Raw genomic sequence first — 27,721 nt, forward strand, 5'->3', positions numbered from 1 at the left:
TTGAGCAGCTCGCTGGTGCCTGTGTGGGCACTGAATGTTTCAAAGGCAGTTATCAGAAGGGTCAAGCATTAACAGCTTTCACACAGCCCTGCAGTTGAAGTGCATGTTTGGAAATGAATTTCTTAATGTGTCTGTCCTCCTACTATGCAATTGGTGTAATTACACAGGAAAAAACTGGCATTTTCTATATGGAAAAGGATTCACCTGTTTAACAGCATTGGGATTATCGACTGTGAGGGTGAAGCACAGGCTTGGAAGGATTTGATGGGGAAAGCCCATTAATCATGGGTTTGTCAGGACTGCTAGAATATGATGGCTTCTGTTTCTCTACCAAAACTCAGGTTGGGAACTGTGGCAATTCAGCCTCTAAACTGTGATTTGGTAGTCTTAATTTTCCCTTTTTTTTTTTTTTTTGTAAGTGTAAGGGTAGCATTACAAAAGGCACCCTCAGCATGGAAGCAGCAGTCTGAGACACAGGACAAGTTTCAGAAGGGCAGTGGCCTTCAGGGCATTAATTCTTCATTTGAAGAAAGATGGGTAAACTCTACAAAGCAGTATGGACCTTTGGCAGGCTCATTCCGAGCTCTCAAATATGGGTGACATTTGATTGTTCTTTCAGTCTTCAAAGATCAGTGCAAACCTTTAATTTCTATAAATAATTTAATAAATACTTTTGTTTTACAATGATACAACAAATAACAAATTCATAGCAAATGAGTCACAAAGAATTTAGGATCAGTATACTTTAATAAGGTATCAGTGTCAAAATACATTTCCTTATCAAGTTAAGGTTCCCATACAGTTATAATATTGTCAATAAGAATTCAGCAATATAGATTATGAAATAATTATGATAAAAATATGATTAATATTAAGACATGGAATATTTTTTCAGAGTGTTTTAGTAAACTGTTAGGGTATAACATTTTTAATGCTGAAACTACACAAATAAGAAACAGAAGAGCAGTATTCAAGTGTCTTTAATCCTTGAAGCCTTAAGTCTGTGCTACTGCAAATTTGACAAATCTGGATGGCCAATTTTCATCACATTTTGATCCTTACAATAAATTTTTTCCACACAGTAAAAACTTCACTTTAGGAGTAGATTATTTTTGGTAATAAACTCTTGAAAGGTTGCCTACAATAGGGAGTATATTTTTTTTATATCATGTACCCATAACAAAAGGCCTTCAGCTTTTCTAGGTATGTGTGGTTAAGACTCGCTTAACACAGCGAACTCTGAAGTGCTCTATGAACCCAAGGCTCTCTCTATGCAAGTGTCAGTGCATGATAAAAAGCAATTTTATATACCAGGCTTCAGCAGACTCAGAAGTCTCAAAAATATTTTTGTTCTAAGTTTCTGGGCCAGAGTTTTACCTTTAGTACTTTGCCACTGTTTCATTTTCTTCAGTGAATCTACAGTGATTTATACCAGTGGAGGAAACAAGATGATACATCCCAACATAGATCTAAGTCTGTATTTTAAAGTCAGAACTGCTCATCTGCCTTTTACTTATATTTCCTGCTGTTTAGAGATGTTGTAACTTGAACTTTCAAAACCCTTTGAAAGGATTCAAAGCCCTATTTTTCAAGTACGTGTATGACAATTAATGATAGTTGGAAAGGAGCTCTGAAAATGTCTGGCTGCCTTTTAATGACTTTTTAGCTACTGATTAATGCAAGGCAAGTAAAAATGAGAGACCTCCCTGCTGGCTATTCATCTCACTATGCAGTCCCTAATTCTTTTTATCTAATTATAACTGAGTTAGCCTAATACACTGGGAAATACTACTTTGAGATTTGTTGATTCAATATTGCAATTATATTGCTAGCTAGCGTACAAAATGAAAAAGGGTAACATTAATCAGAGGTGTTAGTACTGGCCACTGCTCCGATTCCTGAAATATCAGCAACATCATAACAAATACTGCAAGTTTCTAGCAGAAACAGCTCTTAAAGTAGTTGTGTCATAGATATAGCAAAAGTACCAAGAGATGATTAACAACTGACCCAGAGAGAAATAATAATTAAAAAAAAAATCTGTTTTATGTAAAAAATAAAAGGCAACAACAAAGAACAAAACAAGAAACCTCAACACAAACAAAAACACAGGTCTAAATCCTCCACTGGGGCAAATCTGTAGGACTCCCTTGGCTGTAGAGCTAAGCCAGGTTAAGGCAGCTGAGAAAAAAAGCTTAAAACGTGCAACTTTCACAGATACCCACAAACATTGCATTTCACCATTCACATTTCTTTCAACAAAGTGTATAAAAATGAAGGATAGGGATGGGAGGCAGAAGGCTGGGATTTTTCCTTAGTATGCTTTTCCAAAAGTTATTGAAGTTACAATAAAATAAATGCTGGAAAACAGAAAGACTCAAAGGATTTTAATTTGGCAGATCAACAAAAAACTGTGGTTGGAGATCAAATTTGTTTCATTCATCTTTGGCAATAAAAATATATCTTTGCAGTACTGCAGCCAACGTATCACATGATGAGGCATTTATACCACAGCTTTTTAATAGCATGAAATTTGAAAAAAAAAAATTCAGAATATAAATTACAGGTAATGAGATAAGGGGAGGGTAATCAAACTCTCTAAACACCACTTTAATTGCAATAGAGAAAATACAGTAGATGTATTTCTTTAATATGAATAATAAAGTGAGTAACTTCAAAAGGCCACTATTTGGTAATGTGGACAGGTTCAATATCTAAGTAAAATCCTGTAAAAGTGTACTGGTATTAGAAATTGTCTACTTGCAAAAATATATTTAAAAACGGAAGCTGTTTTGAACAGTATAGGCCACGGAATATTGCGGGATCGCTCAGGTCGCCTGGTCCAGTGCTCGGAGCAGTTCGCTGCCCTGCAGCAGCATCGAGCTGCCCAACACAGGCACGTTCACCTCACAGTCATATCTCGTCAGCTCAGGCAACAAGTAGGGTTCAAAGGAGGGCCCCAGCAGGCGACTCGTCATACCTGGAACACAGCAGTGAAGCAAGTTATGGTGCTGAGACCAGAAAGGGCACTTTTTTCCTCCCACCTCTTCTGTTTACACCAGTTTCATTCTGTTTTTATGTCAATAAAACCACCAGTAGTTCCAGGTGTCAGAGCAAACCCATGCTCTGCCTTAAACTGCTGCAAGGGTGTCACACAAACAAGTGCAATTTTTCACCTCCACCCCAAATTCTGATTGCTCTGAGAAAAACTGTATTGGTGCAGATGAGGAAAGCTGTAGTAAAAGACATGGTCTCTGAATTGACACCCACTCCCCTCGTGTATTAAAAAGAACAGATACACGTCCCCTTTAATTACTTATTTCAACATTTAAAAGGCACATGTTAAGACTAAGCTACAAACTTCCGTATCAGTGTTTCAGCAGAGTTGTTTAGTACAATGCAATAATCAATTCTGTCACAAGACAAGAGTATGGCTGGAGGATGACAGGACCTCCAAGGTGAAAAGGTGTTAAGTTTAATTGAAATGAAGCATAAAAATACTTTTCTCATATACTACAAATGTAAACATTACAGTTTCATACTAAACCACACAACTAATTTTTTGTGCTATATTTGGATCTTGCTTTATTATCCTCCTCCATATTTTTGTGTGGTTTTTTTTTCAATCAAAATTTCCTTTTATTAGTATTGGAACAAAATACCAACATTTTCCAATTTCTGTGTTTGACAGCTCTTACCTGATGCTTTATGAGCTGGCTGGACACTGTAGTCCTGACAATGGGAGCTGTAAAACAGAGGGGGAAATGCTCCTGCTTTCAAATTCTCACCCAGACTTTCACAGGTGGGTTGATGCTGCTGCTGTTGCTGCAGTTGATTCATTGGTTGGCTCAGACCTCTCGAGTTACAGAAAAATTCATCTGTTATTTACATAGTAGGGAAAAAAAAGAAAGTTAAATGAAGCCATTGTAATAATTATAGTAGATTATACTGATCCAAAGCAAAGTGAACCTTGGTGTGGTGGTGTCACAGCATAGGAAAATCTGCATCTTATCACAAAGGAAGTCTAGAAACAGCCCCAGCTCTAGCAGTAGTATTGCAGTCAAGATATGCTTGTGTAAGGAAGCACAGTGCTGCAGAGCAGCAGTATCTGTTCTAGCTCTGTGATATTCACACCTTGGATCAGCAGGAGGTAAACACAGCTCCATTAAGCTGATTTCTGTTCCCTCCAAAGCAAGTGTGTGAACGTACATGAAGCCAACTAACTGGTATTTATCAAATGTACCTTTAAATTGTTCAGCTCTTAGTGATACAACTTGATCTTTAATTTTAGCTTAGTGTAATATTTACACAGCTTATTTACCTTTCCTTTTGAAAGAGCTTTTTTCCCTATTCAACTTGTCTTAAAACGGTGTTTCAATATGTAACATTGCAAAACCACTTTCTTTTGTCTTACCAGTAAGAACACTTGTGCTGAGAGACTTCTTTTCTGTAACCAAGGAACAGTTTTCCCCCTTGAGAAATTTCATTCTCTTCCACATTAAGTGAGATGGGTTAATGACAGATGGATCTCCCTAGAATGAGAAGGGAAGCAAAACAAACAATTACACTGATGACCGTGATGAGTCCAAAGTTGTTAAGGGGATGCATTCCTTATGATTACCCCACTCAGTTGTTGCAAAGCTTGTTCTTCATAATCCAGCTGTCGCTTCAGTTTCAAACTGTTGGACAGAGCAAGTCTTGCTGGGTTTACATCTATGCCTCGTTGTCCAAAAGCATCCAGGGGCCTGTGGAGAAGAGATCCTTGTGAGTGCCCAGGGAGGCAGATCGAAATCATCTTGTTCATATATACAGATTCTTCTTTCATTTAAAGACATTTAAGGTGTCTGAGATTTGTCAGTGGACGGATCTAAAACATCAAATGTTTGTATTTCCTTTTATTAGTCATCCCACCATCTTTAGAAACTTTTGACGTTTGGGATCAAAGACTTAGGAAAGTGTAGCATAAACAGCCCCTAGGGATCTCCAGGCAGACAGAAAAATGCTGTGGAAAAGAAAGTCATATAATTCTTAAGAATTAGATTTGAGAGCCATGCATGTCCCCTTGCTTTATGCACTAAGTATGAACACAGTTCATACTTTACACATTAAGTATGAACAAGCTGCTGACTGGGGACAAACCCTTTCTTTCCAGATGCGCATTCAGACACTGGTATTTCTGCCAACAAGAAATCCCAGGAAGCAAACTGCACAGCTTCACATTTTAAAATGACCATCGCTATTTTATGTACTTCCTGAACATGTCAGTGTGACCAACGCTGAAAACACAAGAGCTAGAGAGAAACTTCTAGTATGGGGCAACTTCTAGGACTACACCCTCTGATCTACATCTCATCACATACCATTCACATGTGTACGAAAGCAAACAAAAAGGTTGTAGAAAAAGAGCCTGCAATTTAAGTCTTGGCTGTAGTATCTACATATGCCAGCAATAATGTACTTTCATTCCTCCCTCTTCCCCATTTTCTGTTGTGCAGAAAATAAATGCAAGGTAAGAAGGTATGTGTGTGTCCCTGCTACTGCTGGACCAGTAAGTCTTTTTGGTACTGTTCTTAAATTGCATAAAGCTTTGCAAAATTACTGGTGTAATTTTAACTGGACCAGCAGGAAATTCATTTGCGTATCATTACAGGCAATGCAAAATTAGCCGACTTCTGCTTCCTCCAGACTCACTGCCACTGGGAGAGCACCACAATAATTTCCCCAGAGCTGCAGTCTGATGCCTATCACAACTAATTGTTTCAGCTGAATTGAGAAAAGTTTATTTTCAAGATTACGACCCTTCTCATTTCCCAGAATATTTTCTGGATAAATATACATAGTTATACCACAGAAACACGCACCTTTTTTTATATATGGGCACCCTCTGGGAAGTTATTGGTGGCCCCGAGGGGGAACTTGATAGGGATCCTGAGTATTTATCCATGAGTCTCCATTTTGCAGGAACATATTCTAATGGGGGATCAGGTGGCCACTGGATGTTTGGTCTTCCTCCCATCGAAGACAGGGGAGTGCTGGCTTGGTCATGGTGTGGTGGCAGTGATGACCTACTCATATTGTTGAAGAACACTGATGATAGGGACCCATGACCAGAGTTCATTTTTTCATTTGCTAGCTGTGGGCAATATTTCTCTGGGAGGAACTGATTCTGTGAAGTAGGAGTGAGGGGTTGGAAGATGGTACTCATGCTACTTAGACTCTGCTGGGTATTTTGTGCACTTTCAGAGAGAGGATGTTCTTCTTGGCAGATGGGGCTGAGCTGGAAATCTTCTCCATCCATAGGAATGTAAGGAGCCAAGGTTTCAAGGTCCAGTTCACTAAAGTCAGTCTGTGCAAAGATAAAGGAAGTTCATAAAGAAACTGTAAGTTAGTAACAGTTGTGGCAGTTAGTGTGATATGGAATACTAACAGATGCAAAGATGAAAAATCACTGTATGCCAAATTTACCTAATGAAACTGGCCAACTCCTGTTTAAAGACGTCTTAGTTCTGTGCTAGCATACATGCTCATATCATCAGCAGCAAAATTAAGACAACAAACCAAAGGAAGAAACCTCCCAGAGGAGCAATATTTGGTAAAGCAGCTTGCATGCAGCCTCCAGCATCACTGTGATCTGAAGTAGATATTGTTTCACTAAGCTTTGAATAACTTGTCTGCCAAGACTCTGCAACATGTGGCACATAGTTCAACCTCAGGCTTTTTCATGTTAAAATAGAAAATACAGCTTTCTCATAAACCAGCTACATAAAAAAAAAGGTGTCTAAAAATGCAAAAGTTGAAAAAATTTAGCCAGAAGGGTACTATCACACTGTATTCTTTTTTCCCTTGGAGGACTAGTCATACCCACAGTCACTTCTCTTGGCATTTGACCAGAGCTGAACAGAGGGGATAATCAATGTTGGTCCCCCAGTCAGCTCATAACACCTCTGCAGCACTTTTCTAACACTCGTTTTTCCCACCAAAGCAGCTGATGTGGTGGGACACACCTGAACAAGCAGATGCTGAATCTGACAATACTGAAGTTTGCACATGCCAAGTCTTGCACCAAGTTTCATCCTGATCCACACTTTTCTCCTATCTGTCCACTCTTTCTCTTGCTTTCATTTCTGTTTCTATGTCCAGCCTTAGCCAAAATTTCTTCAGAACATGGATTACAACCTACCTAAGCCTGTACATTGTGTTGGCAAATTTGGACCCCAGCACCCCAAACTTTCTGTAGGATTAATAGATGAAGATGAGTGTGAGGTCTGCGCTACCAATCAGTGATGCCTGTTCCTTTCTCTTAACTATAAAGTATAAGCTCTTCACAAAGGCATTTCAATTAAGTATCTAAAGTTACATAAGCTGAATCAGGCCCACACCTTTTACTCACTAGCTCACTTGCTGTAATGTTGCAACAGTGGGTTTATTTATTTATAGGAGAAATTTCTACACTTACACCATGATTAGAATGCGGGAGATGGAGACTGTGTGTTACTGTTGTGCACATAATACTCAAGTCTCTCTGAAAACCTTCAAGCGACAAAACAGGAAGAATATATCTTAAATGAGTTTTCATTTTGTAGTTAAAGGAGATATATGCTATGGGGGGCATTCCTCTCTCATTTGGTTGCTTTGCAAGAATCATTTATATTTTGTTCTAGAAAGGATGTTTACTCATTAGTCATTCGGCTGGATTTAAAAACAAATTGCTGCTGCTTATATTCCTTATCCAATCTACAGAAGGCTCCAAATTTTGAAAGCTCTCTGGTGATCCTTTCTTAGCAATGCCACCACAGCAACACTCTAAACCTCGTGCTTCAGAGAGTAAGGGACAGAGATTGACATGGCAGCTTTTGGAAATGCACTGTTTTGTTAACGTGCATCCAAGATTTGGTGTACATGATTTGGTTTACATGCTGTATCCCAATATCTGCACACAAAACATGCAGCTGTACTGTCTACCAGCAGGGGACTGATTTTGGTGGCTTTTGGAAGACAAAGTTCATTACCTGGGAGGTGCACTGACTTTTTGATTCGGTGTCCATGGCAAAAAGTTTTTCAATCACCTCGATCTTAAGATCTTCATTCACAGAACTGTAATAATCTCCTGGGCTGCTGGGCTGCATGGAAATAACAATTTGTTATAGGCAGGAAGACAACCACAGTACTGCCTCAGCATCATGACGTTTATACCACACTGTTATTCAGTAACAGATCTTTCCTACAAAAAGTGAATGACCAGACTGTATATTTAGTGTCCTCAGAATCCCAAACTGTCCATTTCTATCATAAGCTTTTTTCTGACACAAGATTGTCAATACAAAACATAGGCACCCATTACAGGAACCTATTTGTGCTCTTATTTTAAATGTTTTTTGGCAACTTAGACCAGGAGCAAGAAATGTGCACCATTAAATACTACTGTCAAGAAAGAAGGTACTTAGCAATACTTCCATGCTTTTCTTAAGACTGGGTGCCCTCTGGTAAGAGTGGCTCTAGCTCTTGGGGGCAGTGCCACGTAAGCATGTTCATTCCTTCAGTGGGAAACTCCAAGGAGCTGCTCTCAAAAGTCTGACTTGGCTAAGCTTCCTAAAAGCTGCAGCTTCTATTTAACAGAAAGAGGATGGGTCTGGGGCAATGCTCCCAGCAGCCACTGGCTTTTTATAAAGCCACTGGCTTTACACTGGCTTTTTATATAAGGCTAACTACGTGAAAGGTGGTAGCATGTTCTCCTACTAGTTGTTTTATCTGTTACAGTAATTACTGAGGGACAGCTGGGCAACAATGAGAACTGCAGTGTGAAGCCAGGATATTGTTCCCATTTGATAGTTTTGCTATTGATTCTTAAGGCATGATGCAATATAGGAAGGATAGAGATATGCTGGGCCTTGCTAATAAGGAGTGAGACAGGACCGTTAACACAAAAATGTCTACATATATTGATGGGATTTGCATCCAAAACATAACAGGCTTTTAATGTTTTTCAAGCTCTTCTTACCGTGGAACAGCTACTGTTGCTGCTTGCACTTGGAGTACTGCTGCCAGGTGCAATCTGAGGCATTGTAAAGGATGGTATTGTCAGTGTTTCACCTTGAGCAGGGTGGCTTTTCATTTCCACTGGCCATGCTTTGTTTGGTGTCAAAACAGCATTGGTGAAGGCAGGGGCTTCCTCAAACTTCTGTGTTCCTGGATGGAGTTTTAACAATATTAATGAATACTTTTATCTGGTGCAGTGTTATGATATAACTGCAGCTATTCATTAAAAGTAAACACTGCTCCTAGTTGCCATGACAATAAGTTGGCATAGACTTAATGCATGTTATTTAGTCAGCAAGAAAGCCTGATTCTGCTCTCATTCACGGAAATTTTCCACTGGTGTGAGCATGTGGGCTCTTTTAGCCATTACTCCCAATTTGTACACACGGCAAACAGACCTTGTCTATTAAGTTTCTAAATGTAGGCTCTCACGTGGTTCTTTGTCGCACAAAAATAATTTATACAAATACTAACCAAAATCCAGGGAAATAATGGCATCACCAGGTGTTGGTGCCAGCTGAGCAAGTTCCTCTGGTTCTTCCTTTAGCTTAGTAAACAAGAAGTCACTCTTCTCTGTCGCAGGGATGCCGCTGTCATAGGCAGTCTTCATTGTCAGCAGGTGAGGCTTGAAGAGTGATTCTGTTTGGTCCATGGAGAACACAACATCGTTCTTCTCAATTTCACTAAGAAGAAAATAGGTTTTAGGCATTTTGTACTGTAAAGATGAAAGATGTGGATAAAGTAGGCAGTACAAACTTTCTGAGGCTGGGGCTATAGGAGCATTTTGGCCTCTCGGTTGCACGCCAGGCTCTCGACAGGCGAGGCACAGTTCCAGCGTTGCTGAGCCACCACCATCTCAGATGACGCAGAGAGTGTGGTCAGGACTTCTGTGGGAATACTCGGGGCTTTGTTGCTCTGCTTTTTAAAGGGATGTAGTTGAGGCTGTAATGACTATTACTTAAATAAGTATTTCCTATTTTGGCCCCAACTAGGACCAAAAAAACTTGAGTTTTGCCAAATGAAGGCAAAACTTCTGATTGGTCCTGATTTTTGAGGCTGTAAACAGCTTCTCCTAGCAACATGAGATACAATTACTACGTAGTTTTATCTCTTGGTCACAGCATTAGAAAAACAAAACACATTAGCAGTTGTGTTACACAATAAAGTACTCGGTGCAGACCTTACACTGCATGAGCACAGCAGCCGCTCTACAGAGGAGAGGCTGTGGTGTATTTCAACAGCGCATATGTGAACAGGCATGCCACATTTTTCATTGATGTCTAACATCAGTAAACAAGACTGAACAAACATGACTAAGCTGATTTCAGAACAACAACGCTGAATAAATAGACCCTTGAAAAGCTCCTCCAAATACTGCGTTTCTCCGGCACACGAATGCACACGTGTTCTGAACCCACCTCAGCACGTAGTTGACGCAGACGATGCACTGGGGCTGTAGGTTTCGGGTGTTGTAAATCACAGTTCCTTGGGTCTCCAGCCATACGTATCCCCCGTGCTTGGCAAGCATACGGTACTGGCCCGTCACTACTTGACCTTTTGTACACACTGAGAAAAGGGGGCAGAGATATATAAATAATGCAGCAGGACAGGAACACACAACATGTAACACTTGTTTTAAATACACCCATTTCTGAGTTTTCATTATGCAGAAGTGCACTAAGGCATTTCTTAACAAGGATGTGCTTAACTCTGGGGAAATTCAGCCATTTTAAACATGAAAGGGGCTGTTCATTTGAGGCTTCTACTCAAGACTGAAAATTTGAGTTCCGGCATTTGAGTTCTTGAGATGGTCTGAATCTTCAGATCAGAATGTGGAATTTTAAAAATTTAATATAATATTCCAACTGCTCCCAAAATAATGCCTGCTGACTGCATGTTTCTTGAGTCCCTGTTGTACTGTACACGTCTCAGTTTGGGCTTCCAAATTGATCTGTAGAAAAGTGAATTTATTGAGGAAACTATTTTGGTTTTTAGGAATTATTAGGAAATTAAAAAATTAGGAATAGTTTCCTTATTTAGGTGATTGATAATATAAGAATCAGATGATTTAAAAGCTATATTCACTAAGAATTTTTTTAAAATTAAGATCTTGTGGTAGTAATATCACTCTTAAAAAAGTATAAAAATTAACAATAGTAAACAGGACTGCTTTGTCTAGACAAAAAAAAGCTGAACTACTGTATTTCTCCCTCTGGTTGAACTGTGTTGTTCCTGTGCAAGCTTGGAATTAGCAGCCTAGAAGAAACCAAGATCCATGTGACCAAATCAAATAATGTTTATTTAACTCTGTTTTTTGAACTGTCCTGTGTTTTTCAAGCAATAAATTGACAATAGTACAACTTGGGTTTAAAGCTTCTAAATGTTTGAACGGTGAAATCTGTAGCCCTGCTATCCCCCAATATTTTGCAGTATTTGCAGAGAATGAGTTTTCAGTGGGGAGCTTTGGACTTCTGAGATGTAAAGTTTTATGATGTCCTGTCTGTTGTAATTCAAAGTTGTCAGTGAAGAAAAAATAATGTCCATCAATGGCAATAAAATTAGAGCTGGAGTAGACAAGCAATACTCACACTAATAAGAGCTTGTACTTGTAAGCAGATATAGTCACACTGAGTAGCAGCAGAAGTGGGAACTGGCTGAACTAAACCTGACCACACATTGGCAACCTTTCCTTTTAAACAGCTTTTACATCCAAAAGAAGTATGCCATCAAACTAATGCCTTAGAAATAATGCAATTTGACTCAGGAGGACTGGGAAATTGATTCTGTAGTCTTTCTACAGAAAAATTCCTTGTGAATGTGGCCATTAACAGAAGCTATTTATTGTCAGCCTCTCCTACATCGCCACCATACAAATGTACAAATCCAGGCCTGTAAAATACAACAACTGTTTTGCAGATAATTGTTGCTGTGTTTATCCTTCTATTTCTGAAGTTTGTTTGTTTTCTTCCTAGGAGTATTTAATCATCCTTCATTTAATTTATTTAGACAAAGTAGAACATTACTTTTATTGATTAAATACTTCTGGTGGAACAAAATCAAAAGGCTTTCATTTCAAAGTGTTTTAGTGACTGGACTGTTCTGCTCTGATTGTGAAACATAATTACACTGCTTCCTAATCATCAGTTCATCAATAAGAGTCACAGTGTAGGCGCCTGTTACATTACAAAGAAGCTTTTTACTGCTTTAATCTTTTTTATTATTATTATTCAAAGCATGTCATGTTCTGATATAATAAAGTACAGCAGAATCCCTCCATGGGGTAATCTCATAAATTACTAATACACTTGTAACTGCTGACTTTGTCATCAATGCTACATTTAAGGTCCTGCCTTCAAAGTGAACTTCTCACTTCTCTCTTTATTTTTTAAAACTTTTTATAAAGTATACATTACCTGTATCTGTGCAGAACTAGTTACATGTCAATGAAATAGGCTCCAATTATATTCCTTACCTTTGTGTGGAGAGGGGGAAGGCAAGGATGAATTTAATAGAACACAAAACCATGATTCCCTTGCAAGGCTTGCTGAACTTCTGCTATGTACTACCAAGTGGCAGGTCCCAGGTGGTGACAGTCAGCTCCCCACTGAAGTCAGGAGCTAAATTCCCACTGGCTTTAATGGCAACAAGACCAGCTCTTAGTGGAAAGATTCTTAATTATAGATTATAGATTCTTAAATATAGATTATAGATTCTTAATTGCTGAATCAGAAAATACAGTTTTACAGTCAATCTGTTTTGTAGATTTATGTAACAAGACAGAAATTTGCATCTTGCTTGTGTAACATAAAACCCGGGGTATGTGAAGCACTGCCAAGCACACGCTCATCTTCCACGCGATAGTGACTAATTAAGGCTTCCGTGCTCGCTCTGCAGTTGTACTTCCAGCCATGAACACAGGCACTATTGTGGCTTGCTTGAGCGTGAGGCTATTTCACCTCAAGAAAAAAACCCCAACCCTGCAGTACAGTAAAGCTGCAAGAAGCATGATTTATCACTAAATTAGAAGGAAGGAAAGGGAAGGAGTTCTGCTTTGTGCAAGAGATTAATCTGAGGTTTTTCCTTCCAACTTTGGTCTCCTTCCTCTATTTCCCATACATCTTTACAACACTAACTGGTGGGCACTCAGAATTGATGACTGCATTACTGCAAGGAGATATACTCTATACGTAGCGTATTTCTAATAAAAATTATTGTTTAATAAATGCTGAACATGAATTTTGAGCTGGATTGAGGACGTGGCCAGGGAAAATGAGTAAGTTCTGTATAGCCACATGCTTGGAGGAACAAGTAAGGTCTGTATAAGCTCTATACCTGCTTGGTTACCCTGTGCATTACACAGCACCTCAATGGCACACAATGGAATCCAGGCATTTCCTGTTTGAAGGGTTTATGTGTGTTTTGTCAAGTTGCAGCTGGCTGTCACTTTGTCTTTGTGGTTGTTCTCCGACTTGGTAAGAAGCCTGATGGTCCCAGAAGACACAGGTACTATTTATCTTAGAAAAACTAAAGGGGTCAAATTTGCTGGTGATTTAAACTGATGGTTCTGTTGTGGGCAACGACATTTATCACAGCAATAGACTTTGGTCCTGTGCTTTGAACAGTAAAAAGATAATCCGTGCTGATCCTGTGCTATCATAAATCCTATGGAACAGTTTGATCCTAAACATTTATAACCTCTACGGTGCCTTGAGGACTTTTGCTGGTGCAACACCACCCCTCTAAGACTTACTCTTGCATTCATTCTGCTTCTTGATCAGACCTTGTACCCTGCAGCAAGTTTGCAAGACATGGCCCTTTTCAGTGGGCACAAATGGCATCTAGACACACACCCTGCACTTTGTGAGGTTAATTGAATTGCTGGAGTGAGGAGAAACATCTGTTAGTGCCTGGTCATGGTGAGTACTAGAAACTCTCCAGAAATCTTTCCATGGACAAGTAACTCAGTGCTCCCGTTTCATTAACTAGATAGGGATAACCAACAAGGGCTTGCTCACTTTCCCTTTCCTGTTACCAAATGGATTGCCAGCTCCCATTTTATTCCCTCCCTGGTGGTGTCCCATTCTTAGAAATCCAACTCAATGATTCAAAAGTACCAGTGCAGCACACCCCCTGATTTCTCAGGATGACTTTTAATAGCCCAGCATAGGGTATGAACATCCTATCTATAAATACCACTTACTCATTTTTATTGGCAAAACCACTAAAATATTACCTAAGAAACAATTTTAAAAATTACGTTCCCAGATAACTCTCACTAAGTATTGGCTGATCTATTTTTTTCTTTTAAGCAGCTTTGGAAACAAGATGATTCATATCAACACTGTTTTACAGCATACAACTTTCAACACTGCCAAACATTTTTTTCAAGAAACATTTCAACTTAAAACTGTCCTGAATTTTTGCCATTGGAGCTAACCCCTTAAGGTCAGACAGCTATTCTTTGCTGCAACTTTTCTCTGGGAAGTACAGAAATATTTTCTGTAAGTCTGTTTGGCAGGCAATTCCCCACAGATGTGACCTAAGTAATGGGCTTTTTCCTGAGGACAGAGACCTTCATCACAGCAACTACAAGGCGTGTGGGGTTTTTCTTTATGATCTTCTAGGTTCCAGTCTAGCTGTTTTGCTTTGTTTCTATAAAAAGAGCATCTGCAGAGGTTTTAGTGATGTGTTGCTGAGAACTCTCCAATAAACTGGTTCGGGGGCCATAACAGCCAAGGGTGGGAAATGTCATTTGTACATTAGTGTACCACCTTGTCTCCAGCCAAAGCACCAACTCTTAAGGACAGAGACTAAAGATTTAAATCCAATTATTTTAAGACACCTGATGTGAGAGAGATGGAAATTGTAACTGTGTGGCCTGCTGAAGAGAGGGATCTTGGATCTGATCCCTGCTCCCAGAATAATTCAGGTACTTTACTTTAAGAACAGCTAGAACAGTTTTAGCTATGGGAGCAGTTCCCATAGGCATAACAATAACAAGAAGCAGCTGTTCCTGGCAATAGGTATTATTTGTATAACGAATATCCCTTTTGGAAAATCTCCTTGCACATCTACTTTGGATGGGGAAGATAGTTGTTATTTGATAGCAAAAGAAAGACATTTGAAAGAACACTGCAATAAGCTCTTCCTATTTCCCTTTAGCTCTGCCTGCTGAGCCCAACAGCACACGAGAAAGATAAACATAGAATGGTTTGGGATCTTTAAGGGACCTTACAGGTTGTCTAGTTGCAGCCCCTGCCATGGGCAGGGACACCTTCCACTGGACCAGGCTGCTCTGAGCCCCATCCAGGCTGGCCTTGAGCACTTCCAGGAATGAGGCAGCCACAGCCTCTCTCAGCAACCTGTTCCAGTGCTTCACCACCCTGATACTAAAGACTTTATTCCTAATATTTCATCTAAACCCACCCTCTGTCAATCTGAAGCCATTCCTACTTGTCCTGTCACTACATGCTCTTGTAAATAGTCCCTCTCTATTATTCCTGTAGGCTCCCTTCAGGTACTGGAAGATCAACCCAATTCCTTCTCTTTTCTGGGCTGAACAATCCCAATTCTCTTGGCCACCAGTAAATGCCCTTCTCACCAGGTTAGAACTGCCTACCTCAGCTTTTCAAATTTTCAGCTGAACCTTGCACTATACCTTAGAGGGGCAGTGATTCTCTCTAACATCCAAGTTTAGTTTTAATTATGGCAAAAAACAGACCCTCGGGAAAGACCAGCACCAGATTTCAGCTAGACAAGCAGAGTAACCTGGTGTAAATACTGCTCTTGGAGAGTATCTGCGCACAAAATGCACTTGTATTTTCAACTGCATATTGAGGTACCCACCATTTATGCTTTACATGCAAACTACAAACAAAAATAAGAACACGACTTACGGTTCTGATGACTCTTGGTCATACTCTCTGAATCCAAAGCATGGTAGAACTCATATGCTGAACGACCCAGCAGCTCCTCTGGATGGTATCCAATCAACTCTGTTATTCTTGTTTAACAAAAAAAAGCAAGTATTTAAAATTCAGGTCACTGTAGCCTTATGCTTACATGTGCAGGGCAGCTATCAGCTCGAGTCCTTAGACTAAGAGAATTAAAAAAGCAATACGAGAAATTCTGAGCTTCCAAACACATGAGAAGCTGTAGAGGACTTCTGATCACATTCTGAAATATGTCCGTGTTCAGAATAAACTGCCTTGTACTACTACTGGAATAAAAATTCCTAAGGATGTCAGTATGTGCATTGCCAATTTTCTTATACCTATTGCATGCTATCTGTAATAGAAAGTATCAAGTTTTGTTACTGACAAAGTTCTCAAGCTGTCCACTACATGCAGAAACTCCCAACGACCACCATTCAAAATCAAATATGTGTGAGGGGGTAGTGGTTGGCGCCACCAGGTTTAAAAGTATGCATACATTTTAAAAACATACACAAAAGGGTTAAATCACCACTTTGAGCACTGTTTTAAATAAAATAAAAATGCCAGGTGAGAAATTATGGGCAGTTAAAAGAAAAAAATGCTCGTCTACTTAGTCTTTCCTCAGTTACCTGAGAACTTTGGCATATGGATTAGGTTACTTGGGTGACTAATCCACAAACTAAGTAGGATTTTACACAAAGAAAGCTATGATCTCAAAAACTAGACTTTTTTTTCAGAGTATTTCTGACACAAGGCAGGATTTCTCACAAGTTCCTGAATCAATGAAAATAGGTCATCAAACTGTGCAGATGATTTTCTCTAATGAGGGGGTGGAAAAAAAATGTACTTCAATTGGAAATATCATCACACACAACTTTACAGGAAACACGGTGAGTTTAAAAAAGTACATAAAATTAATTCAAAAGCAAAGATTATCTTCTGGTTTACAAGACAGTGACTGACACTCTTGCATGCATCTTCCTAGCTCCTAAATTCTAACAATAACCTGTAATACAGAGAACAGCAGCAGAAAGGACCCAAACTGATTGTGAAGCTGTCAGAATCCTTTAAAAGCTGGGAGGTTTGCAAGGAATGGTCACATCTTGCAGCACCTCACAGCTGTCAGTGGCAGTGCCCAGGTTTTGTGCCTCATCACTAACTCACTCGGAATGGCTTTATCTGGCCACCACCAGAGTTTATTTGTGGTGTTGCTACTTTTAAGAGACATCCTCAGGTTTGGGTGCTCCCTGGAAGGACAGCTTTGGCCTAGCCCTCCAGACACAAGCATGTCTTTACAAGACAGACATGTAAATACTGTTAGACAAACAGAGCAAAAGCATGGTATTCATCTCCTGGATCCCCCTCCAGCAAGGAAGACACCTAAGATGGGACTATTTTGTGTATGGCTTGAACGCCAAGGTATTGAGTCAGCTTTTCCCTCACCTCCCCCTCCACAGAACTCTATAGCTCATAGCCCCAGGACACCTTGGTTTTGTCACTCTGAAAACTATTCTCTGTCCTGATTTCCATGGAACAAACATGGGTTTATAAAACTTTAGTTGAGCAAAAGCTGTAGCTTGTATTGGGTTCCCCTCAAAAACTTACTCTTCTGTTTATGTTTCTAGTTTTATTTACAGTCACAATTATTGTGTTTTATTTACACAACAAAGGGGAAATGTTTGAATCCAGGTTTCAAAGAGTTTTTTTTTACTCTCTTTGCTGACAAACTTCTGAGCTTTTAAATTGCATCCCACTCAAATCTACCTTTTTTCAGAAACCACTTCTTATTGAAAAGTAGTTCTCATCATGAGTTGGTCATCAAAGCTGAATCATCAGGAGAAAACAACAAACACTGAAGGAGTCCTAACAAAATTAAGGCTCACAAAATACAGTTGCTGCTAGCCTTTACACAGCCAGCTGGGACACAAGTAAGTGACCAGAGGCTTTGGCAGGACCAGTGTAAACATATGGTCTTTAAAAACAGAAACGATGGCCTTTTGTTATATAATGGCACAATATCATAAAGCCATTCCAGTTAGTTTGGAGCTCATCGCAAGGGGAAGGATTTTAAAGTTCAGGAAGTTGAGTATTTACTCTTAATCCAGTCATTGGGAGCTGAGAGCCAAGTGGGGGTTGAGCAGGGAGAAGGAAAAGGAAATGAAGATAATGGGGAAAAAACAGAAGCACCATGTACCCAGCAGCACCAGTGCAAATCCAAACCCACATTACAGCCTTCATGGATGTGAACAGTGGAACTGAGACAGCAAACGGAAACTACACGGTACAGCAGGCTCAGGGACTCTTCTTATATGGGAATTGTCATCTCTATACAAAATTTATGTATTCCAATCCTGTAATTCCCCTTCTCAAACTGCTCCTTGCTGTTCATAATGAGCACCCTCACTATAAAATTACTCTTCTTGTCATTCCATGGCACAAAATGACTTGTGGTGCAATCCTGCTGTGACAATGACAAATCTAATTAGATTTAATGTAATCTTGGACGGAAGTTAGCAAGTGGTCGGTTGGTAGTATCTTTTTACTACAACCAACTACATATTACACGAAAAGATAAAAATAAGATATCAAAAAATTACCCACAAACCCCACAACACTGGCTAAGTTCTAAACCGATGCCTGGTAACAGTGAAATACTGATAAAGAGTAATTGTTTTAAAATAGTTACTTTAAAAAATAATAATAAATGGCTAAACAGCCTCTATGCTCTCATTGACCTATCTGTTCATCTGTTAACACTATTCAGATTCATTATACTTCTCATTGAAGACTCCTAGCATTGACATGATTTTTTAAAAAAAATTGTAGAATGTTCCTTTTTCCCACACACAAAACGCCCCTAAAACGGGCTGACAGTGTTTCCTAAATACATTTTAAAATACCACTATTTTATAACAAACACTCTCTCTCCAATAATTGTTATCTCTATTAGTTTTGGGTGCATAAATTGGCAGCTCACACCCTCTAATAATAACTTTCTTTATTCCTCCAGTGGTGCTGCTGACCCTGAAAAACTTAAAAAAAAATCTTACAGGCTGCAGGCTGTGCAGGGCTGGAAATCAGATTAGCGTATTTCGTGCCACATTATACACCAGGCTCAAGGCGGGCAGCTATCCCGCTGTCCATCACATCCATCCTGTGGCTCTCCCAAGATGTTTGTGGAAGAAGACTGGGCACAGCCAAGAGCCTGAGCAGCCCCTGGGCCAGGAGGCAGTGAGTGTTTCAGCACAGGTCCTTGCCCTGACCTCACCTGAGCATCACTTTGAGGTTTGCCAGTGAGGTGCACCCTCCAAACTCCATGTGCTCTCCACAGGAGCCTCAGCAACACAAAATGCCAAGTGAACACACAGAGGACTAAATGCAAAGGAAAAGGCATCCCACGGAGCTATGAGAAGGAGGAGTACACAGCTAAGGAAGTCAGGGAAACGTCTGTGTCCCATGGCACCAAGGGATCATTTACAAAACTGAGTTCAGGCACAAGACTTCCACTTTTGCTTAGACACCAGACAGAAAATTGCTCTTTGTGCAAGCTGTGGAATGACAAAATTAGAAAACAAACTGTATGGTGGTTTTGGATGGCATTCCTGCCATGGTAGGCTTTGTGTTTCCTTTGCATCTGTAGAATGCTAATTAGTAAGATAATAATTTTTTTTGTTGAAGACGACAGGTGGGCTGCAAGGCTGTTTATTTTCCTGTTACCAGCTCATTTCTGAGAACACAAATTTCTCACAAACACACCTTTGGGGGAATCTTAATTTTTGCCAGAGTGGCACTTCAGTTTTCCGAGCTAAACCTGTCATCATGATGTACAGAGGTCAAAATCTCAGAAAACACAGTGAAGAGGTGGGCAATACCCATCTGCAGTAGCAGATCTGTCCCAGCTGCCACCACTCAAGTGCGTTTTGAGCACTATTTCAGTTTCCCTTATATATACTATATATATAAGTATCTTAATATTTTATTTTTGGGACACAGAAAAATGGCAAAGTTTTGTGCTTAGGGTACACAATCAAGAAACAAGTGATCTGAATCCTATTTCTAGGTTTGCACAACTTTGCCCTATTTTATCTCTTTGAGACATGGCAAAGCAAACAAAACTCACTGCTTTGAGGGTGCATTTCCTACAAGATGAGCTAGTTCAAGTATTTTTCTTTTTCTTAAAATTGTGCTTTTCTGTCCCTTTATAGGAACACAAAGCTTTTCATTGTATACCATTTCTTGAGTTAAAATAGTATGGTAAGAACCATCAGAACTGAGAAGTCAGGCTCTGTGAAAGACTGCTCTAATGTTTACTGCTCATAAAAAATAGCTGGGTGTATATTTGTCGGGCCCTGTGCGGACTCTGTGTGTGAGGGTGTGGATCTCTTAACAAAGTCCTTCTGTATTCAAACTGTTACCAAGGTATTGAAGTTAAAATGGTCTTGGAGGGAACAAACAAAACAAAGTTATACTTAAAGCAGAATGAGTTAAAAAAAAAAGAGAAAAAATAATAAAGCCTAACACAGACACCGTGCCTGGGGTAAAGCACTCTGTCAGCCTGCTAGAGCAGGCAGCAGGGCAGTCTTGCCAACTAACCACATCTCCTCTCAAAAATATTTATGGCTGCTTCTACTCTAACCCAAGCCAATGGAAAAAAAAAACCCAAAATGCAAAATCCTGGGATTCCTGGCCACTCCTGAGCAGTATGGATGGCCTGGTCAGGTGTATCTGCCCTGCGAGGCAAAAAAACTACACGTGTACATGAAAATCTCCACCAGGACTGTCACTCCTACTCGTTCTGTCTACCTAAATCAAGGTTTTGTTATTAACAAAAGAAGTAGGTCATGTTTTACTCTTAAATATGACACATACCAAAAGTCAGTCTTGTCAAATGTGGATCTTTGGCTTCAGATATCACCACTTCACTCATCTTCATACTGCATTTTCCCCCGAGCAGGAGTGAAAGGACAGGAGGTCCATTCAAATGTTTCCTTGCATTCTCATTAAACTTAAGAATATTCCCCAAGTATAGGTCAAATGGCAAATTGACTTAAATCCTCATCCAAAGTCCTATGCCTGCATATTTCTTATTTACTGGGACATGACTGGAAACACAAGAAAACTCAGTTTCCTCTCATTTGGGCACAGCCTGGATGCCACATGAATACTCATATGGGAAATCTAACTGGGACCAACACTATGGCATTGCATCTTCCTACACCGTCCTATTCTGAATCACCACATTATCCTCCACTGCTCCTTTTGTCTTCTTCAACTTTACCATTAAAATGTCCCAATCAAGAAAAAGCAGAAAAGGGTATATAATTAATTTGGTTTCTAGTATTCAGGGACATACGATTCCCCACAGCAAGCTATGCCTTCAAAGTAACGGAGACATACACCATTCAGTGTGCCAGTGCCAGGGCAACTGATGACGCAGCCTCTGGAGTTGGCACCTGTGCATCTCACCCCCTGCACAACAAATCTGTTTCCTTATCCATTCTTCCCTCCCCTCACACATGCTCCCCAGGGCAATTACAGGCAAAGGGAGAGTGCTTCCCTCTCCCCTCCCCAGCACTGCACAGGTCGCAGGGACGAAGGTTAAAGGCGCGTTGCCCTCACAGCTCTTGAAACCCTGGTTCCCTCCAATCCACAGCATATGGTCTTCCTTTGATGTACTTAAGGCATAATGGCTCAGACTAACCGTCTGTGCTTGGGCACCTGAAGCAGTTTTGGGGGTTTTTATCAAATTCAAATACAGTTTTCACTTTCGTTTTGTGGATTTTTCCACAACAGGAGCACACTGCCACTATTTCTACCTACTCCTTGGCCCCGTGGCCCTGCACATGAAGATACACCAAGCAGTAGCTATGCCACCAAGGTAACAAAATTGCCTTTGTACAAAGACATGCCTTTTCTTCTGACTAGAACACGCTCACTGGCAAACTTTCCTGACACAAAAGCATTGTGCAGCTGAACTAAGCTTTCACTTGGATTATTAAATTGTACCACTGATCAGCATTTCTGTATTACAGCTAAAATAATCCTTCCTGTAAACCACTTAGCCAAGATAAGTGGAGCAAGGGAACATTTTTAAATCACTCTCCAGGAATGGCTGAAGCAGGCATTTAACAGAACAACCCTTATTTACTATCCATATCTCATGAACCTTTCTCTACAGGCTCATCACCTTGCAAAAACTGTTTTAAGAATACAAACATATCCCACCTAACCACTGCCAAGTCATAGGCCCACATACATAATTTGTTTTTGGAAGGCAAATTATATGGGCTACTGTCTCACATGTTTTAAATGATGGCCAGTCTTGCCTGCTTCATATTGCATCTACCCTGTACCCTCCGAGGCAAAAGCCAACTAGTTTTTGTCACCAAATGCTGCAAGGTAGCCAGCCTGTATTTTGTATGTTGCTTTGTCAGACAGAGACTATGAGCCTCCCTAAGGAGATTATACTCAGAAATCTGAGAGCTTCTTTGACTGAGTGCTTTGAAAATAAAAACTTAATGCTCCCTGGAAGCAGACCTGTCCATGATGCCTGGAAGTGGCTACCTGAAAAGAGAGGCTAAAGATTAAGAGAATAAAAGGAGGTATTTATTTGAAGGGCCTTCAAAGGTACAGCCTGGGCAGTCAAAAGACCACACCCAAGATGGACCCTGGGTCACAGGTTCTTCACAGTTTTATAAGTTTGGTTCATTTGCATACCAGGGTTAATTCTCCAATTATAATTTCAGTTAATGATGTAATTGCCCCAAGTTTGCTCCTCCTCTTCAAAGGCTTATAGTTTACACATTTTGGGGCCTGGGACAATCAAAGTGCCCTTGAAGAGAAAACCTAGAGATGGATTGTCATGTCTAACTAGCATGAGAGAACAGCAGCTAACAGGCTGTATGAAGTTTCAGAGTTATAAACTAGCCAGTACAGGATTTGAAAAATAGAAAAGTTAAAACCTAAGGCATCATCCACACCAGATGAACTGCAAGGACAATACCAGGACCACTGCAGAAGCCTGGCAGAGGAGGCACACTGCCCTCAATGATACCAGCCCTGAACTGGAAAGACACCATCTGCATCACTGCAGAAAGGACAGAGTACATAGGAAAGACACTGGCACATGCTGCCTTCCCTCCTCTGCTCCCCAGCCTGGACTTACATTCTTGGCATAAGCTGCTCCTTCAATGCAATTTGTCTAGCAGCACTGAATTTGATAAGAACAGCTGAGTGTTTTGCATTTTTATGTGCCTTGTGAAGTGTCGCCTGCTGGAGAGAAATCAACATCCCTCTGGAAGGGAAGTGGGAGCCAGGTGGATCTGCTGTGAAGAACCTGAAAGGTTTGTGAGGTCTCCTCCTTCTCTGCCCTGGCTGGCTTTTTGCAGCTTTATCAAGATCTGAATAAAACAGGAATGAAACATCCAACCAAAACTATCTAGTAAAAGATGTACTACTTTGTAGTCTGGTTTTAAAGAAAAAATCTCTAAAATCCCTACAAGTTCAATCCTCCACAGGAAGCTGTTGTATTTCACTGCCATGTGAAACATTTTCCCTGTAAATCAAACACCCACTATTTAAGACAGGGCCTAATATATAATTTTTTAAAAAATAAGCATGTGTATCTTTAATGGGATAGCATCAGTCCCTCTAATTCTCATTTATAATGGCTTATGCATTAGGTCTTGCAGAGACATGTGAATGCTGCAATAAAGCAAAATCCTCTGCTACTCTCCTGTAGCCTGCCACTGAATGACCCCAGTAATTCAGAGTCACATTGCTTTTAATAATGAGTCACTACCATATTGTTGCTTCTCCCTCCAGCAGCAAAATCCTATTGATATCTCAATATTTTCATCCTGAAAATATTAACAAAGAAAGAAGTCTGACTGTGATTACATCAGAGACCATTTCTAGTTAAAGCACACTTGCTGCTCAGTTCTCAGAGAGTTCAGAAGGTCAGCCACAGGTTTCACACTTAAAATCTTGCTTTCATCCACAGCTGCTAACACTGCAAGTTTTATATGGCCGCTTCATCACATTGTTTAAAAAAATAATCTTACTTAGCGAAGTTTAAGAAAACCTTTGAAGGTTGAAGAAAACAGCAAAGCTGTTGGTCCTGTGAGTTTCTGTGTAAGTTGCAAGCATGTGTATAATCTCACTGATAAGCCTGCAGACCTCAGAGGTTGCTAGCATCTCTGAATTTCAGGAGATCAATTTCTTTAGGCAGTTCAAAAGTTCATCTTGAATTTAGGGATGATGTCATAAACTTAAAAAAACCCAAAACAAACCCCAAATCCACAGCAGTAAAGACAAGACTTTTCTCTGGGCAAATGGGGGACTGGAAGACACTTCGTGGGAAGGGATCTCTGGCTCGCTCGCATGCATGGAAGATTGTTAGTACATAGACAGGCAGAGGAGGCAGATGGCATGAAAGGCCATGGAGGTCCCAGCACTAGTCAGGCACATGGAGACTAGATGGATCTCCATTTTTTCCACTCAAGAGTGAAGCGTGGGGAGCAGAGGACAAGCCCCTTGCCTGATCCAAGATCCTCCCCCCCCACCATTTCGTCACTAAGAGGTGCATGTAGATAACCAATACAGGCTGTTTGCTTTTCGTTAAGCAAGAGGCTGCAACTCCATTTCAGAGCAGCCAGGTACTCTGGATGCCTTAGCAATTCCTGGTTAATTTAGAGCATGAAGTACTTGCCAGCTAAGTGATAACAGCATCCTGGGCCAAACCAACCGTAAAACAGTCCTTGACTAAGGTCCATATGGTGTCCCATGGGGCACGCTCTAAAACACGGGAACAGAAATCCTGTATACCCTTCAGTGTGTTAAACCCCGAGAAGCTGATGTTTGTGGCTCCAAGTTGCCTCACATTTCTCAGTAAAATTGAATTTCTCACTTGGCAGGAGGAGGAAATACATCAGGAGTATTGCTTTGCCCAAACTGAAATTTAAAGTGAATTAAGTAAGCCATAAATAGCCATTTTGGTAACAGGCTGTACTTTCTTCTAGTCCTTGCTTACCAGGACCACAGAGGACATTTGGAAGACCTGCTTGTTTTGTTCAGGAAGATAAAAACACCTATGGAAAGGAAAAACCAGTGGAGCTTACCTGTCATCACAGTAGGTGAATTTCATGTCCATGCTATGGCGACTCAGGAAGGTCTTGCTGTCCAGGGGGATATCGATGTTTGAAGGGTGCTGAATAGGCTCGCACATTATTATAAGGCAGGTGAGAAGAGGCTCCTTATACCCACACAGAGTGTGAGGAGGGCAAGTGTTATATACTTTAACTTGTCCAGTGCAGTGCAAAACCTGAAATAATGAGAACCAAACTTAGGATGTACTTTCTCTACACATCAAAATGTCAATAAAAATCAAAACCACTTAATTTGGCTCAAATATGGTACCTTCCATGTGGCAGACTTGAGGTTAACAGTTCTGCCTCTGTTGGTAACAGTGCATTTCATCCTCATGAAGAAGTCCCGCTCAGTTGACGTCTCTTTGCTTTTCTTTCCGAAGCCTGGACCTGAATCAGGAAAAGGCAAGTGAGTTTTCTCACTTTCCTTCTTGCTTTCTCCTACTTATAAGCATGAAGCATTCAACAGAAATAACAGACTAATTCTCAGATAATTTACCTGCAGAGACCATCAAAGATTCATCAACCATTGCAGAGCAGTTAGTAGAGCTCAGACCTAAAACTTTAAGTACAATGTAAATAGGACTTTGTGCGTTTTAAACTTATGTTTTAGCTTGCAGCACATAAAACTTTCCAAAGAATGACAGTTGAAAACATTATACCCATCTAAACTTGATGGAAGGAAAATACTAAACAGACAATTCCTTAGTAATATCATATTTTAAAAATATTTGGCAAAACAAAACAAATCTGCAAAGCATTGAATAACACTTAATGATTACTGAAAATTCCCTTTACCATGACTAACAGATCTCTACTAGCCATTTACTTCATTTGGTTATTTCAAAAGCAAGCCGGGACTTCTGTATTTTCATTATTACCATTTTTCAGACTCAGATTCTCTCGAATTTCTTCATGGTCACATGGATGAGTGAAGTCAAAAATGCTGTGTCCAGTGAGTTCCACCTGTGTAGAAGTAAGAGCTACACTTAGCCACATCAGAGCAATTGAAAGTATTTATCTGTTTTTAAATACAATTCAAATGAAACTGGTCACTAGAACTAAGTGCATCAACAGGATGCTCACGGGCACAAATCCCACGACCCTCCCTTTGTTTATCCTATGCATAACTCCTCATTTTCTCCCCAGAACAACTCTCTTATCTTTGAATTTGCACAGTGCAGTTAACAGTCAACACCACTTGCTATTTTCAACACAGGAGAAAACTCCCAATCCACAAAGCAGAAAAAGGGGGACCCAAAAGAGCTCTGTCCCATAGTCTAAGGCACAAGTGGAATAAATGCCTTCTCTTCTCCCCAGTAATATCTAGGAAGGCAACTTTGCAGTCACCAAAGACACTACAACTTGGTAGGAAGGGAGAGGGAACCTCCAACCCGTGTTGTCTGCTGTGCAGGGTACCTGCCTGAGAAAGAAGACATTTTATTTCCAGTCTTCTTTGCAGTGACACACAGATGGGTTTTCTGCATTTAGGCATAAGAATTGTTTCTATGAACTGTATCACAAAGAGGAAAGCACAAGGGAACAAGTTACCTGGGTAAGACCCATATATTTGTTGACATTCTCTGACAGAAAGATCATGTCTCCATCCTGTGTCACCACGGCAATAAATCCCTCCAAAGCTTTCAGGTACAAGTTGTCCATCTGCTGGTCTGCCTCTAGTTCATTCTCATTGTCAGCACATACTGAGAAAAAAAAGCAAAAAAAGCATTTAAAGCCTTCAGCACCCCAGCCAGCCTTCTGCAATGCAAGCACATCTGGTTACAGAATTTCTACTGTTAAAATTTCCTTTCAACAAACCCCTTCTGGTGGGGCCTTCTGAACAGTATATGAAAGGGATACCCTTATCACTAGAAAGGCAGGAGATAATTTTCAAAATGTTTTGGCAAATGCAAGATCCTCTCTTCACCTTTACCATGTTTCTGCAAGATGTGCTTTCAGTCACTAACACCTACAGACTCAGGCACTGAAGTGCATCTTCTTTGTGCACGTTCTCTTGGCCACATGCAACATTTGTACCTCCTAACAGGAGGCACAAGATAGAGGGCAAATCTCACAGAAGGTACATAAATCTGTGCATCCCTTACATCTAACGGGACTCTTCCATCAGGTCAGGCTTTCTAAGAAGTTCAAACATAGCTCCTACAAAGCATGTCTAAATAGACCTCTTCACTCAGTACAGACACATCTGTTAACACTACTTTGAGTAGAAAAAGTAGGAAACTGCTCCCTTGAAGTCATTTTGGGTGAATCTTTTTGTCATCCCATAAATCTCAGTATTCCTCAGAAAACCACAGATCCATCCCACTGATACCTGCTTTTTCATCTGCAGACATTAGAACCTCCTATGCTCCACTCCACCAAACTCTGACAAGCTTTGTCATCCACCCCCACTTCCTCTGTCCTGCAAGGAGAGCCTCAGACTCTGCTTATGTCCCAGATGTCTGCCTGTGCAGATTCATGAGCCCAGTGCATCTTACTCATTTTTGGGAAAGACATGCCACTGTCCAGCTGAAATCTAAGGCCGTGCTAGAATGTTTATTACAGCTTTTTTTTTTTTTTTTTTGGTTACACATTTTTCTGGTA

The 27,721-nt window shown here is 40.3% G+C and overlaps 1 protein-coding gene across 1 annotated transcript in view; it reads right to left on the bottom strand.

Annotated features, from left to right (window-relative positions):
• Window positions 1-725: 725 nt before the first annotated feature.
• EPAS1 (endothelial PAS domain protein 1) overlaps window positions 726-27,721 on the bottom strand; it is a 78,547-nt gene continuing 51,551 nt past the window's right edge. The window contains exons 3-16 of the mRNA XM_032102807.1: window positions 26,669-26,820; window positions 25,999-26,083; window positions 25,389-25,507; window positions 25,091-25,293; window positions 15,933-16,039; window positions 10,455-10,602; window positions 9,511-9,719; window positions 8,999-9,186; window positions 8,010-8,120; window positions 5,862-6,346; window positions 4,622-4,745; window positions 4,415-4,532; window positions 3,699-3,878; window positions 726-2,980 (exon numbers count right to left, since the gene is read on the bottom strand). Coding sequence (XP_031958698.1) covers window positions 2,829-2,980; window positions 3,699-3,878; window positions 4,415-4,532; window positions 4,622-4,745; window positions 5,862-6,346; window positions 8,010-8,120; window positions 8,999-9,186; window positions 9,511-9,719; window positions 10,455-10,602; window positions 15,933-16,039; window positions 25,091-25,293; window positions 25,389-25,507; window positions 25,999-26,083; window positions 26,669-26,820 — 2,381 coding nt within the window. The 3' untranslated portion in view covers window positions 726-2,828. The remainder of the gene's footprint in view (window positions 2,981-3,698; window positions 3,879-4,414; window positions 4,533-4,621; window positions 4,746-5,861; window positions 6,347-8,009; window positions 8,121-8,998; window positions 9,187-9,510; window positions 9,720-10,454; window positions 10,603-15,932; window positions 16,040-25,090; window positions 25,294-25,388; window positions 25,508-25,998; window positions 26,084-26,668; window positions 26,821-27,721) is intronic.

This window comes from Corvus moneduloides, chromosome 3 (assembly GCF_009650955.1).
Source record: "Corvus moneduloides isolate bCorMon1 chromosome 3, bCorMon1.pri, whole genome shotgun sequence".
Lineage (NCBI taxonomy): Eukaryota > Metazoa > Chordata > Aves > Passeriformes > Corvidae > Corvus > Corvus moneduloides.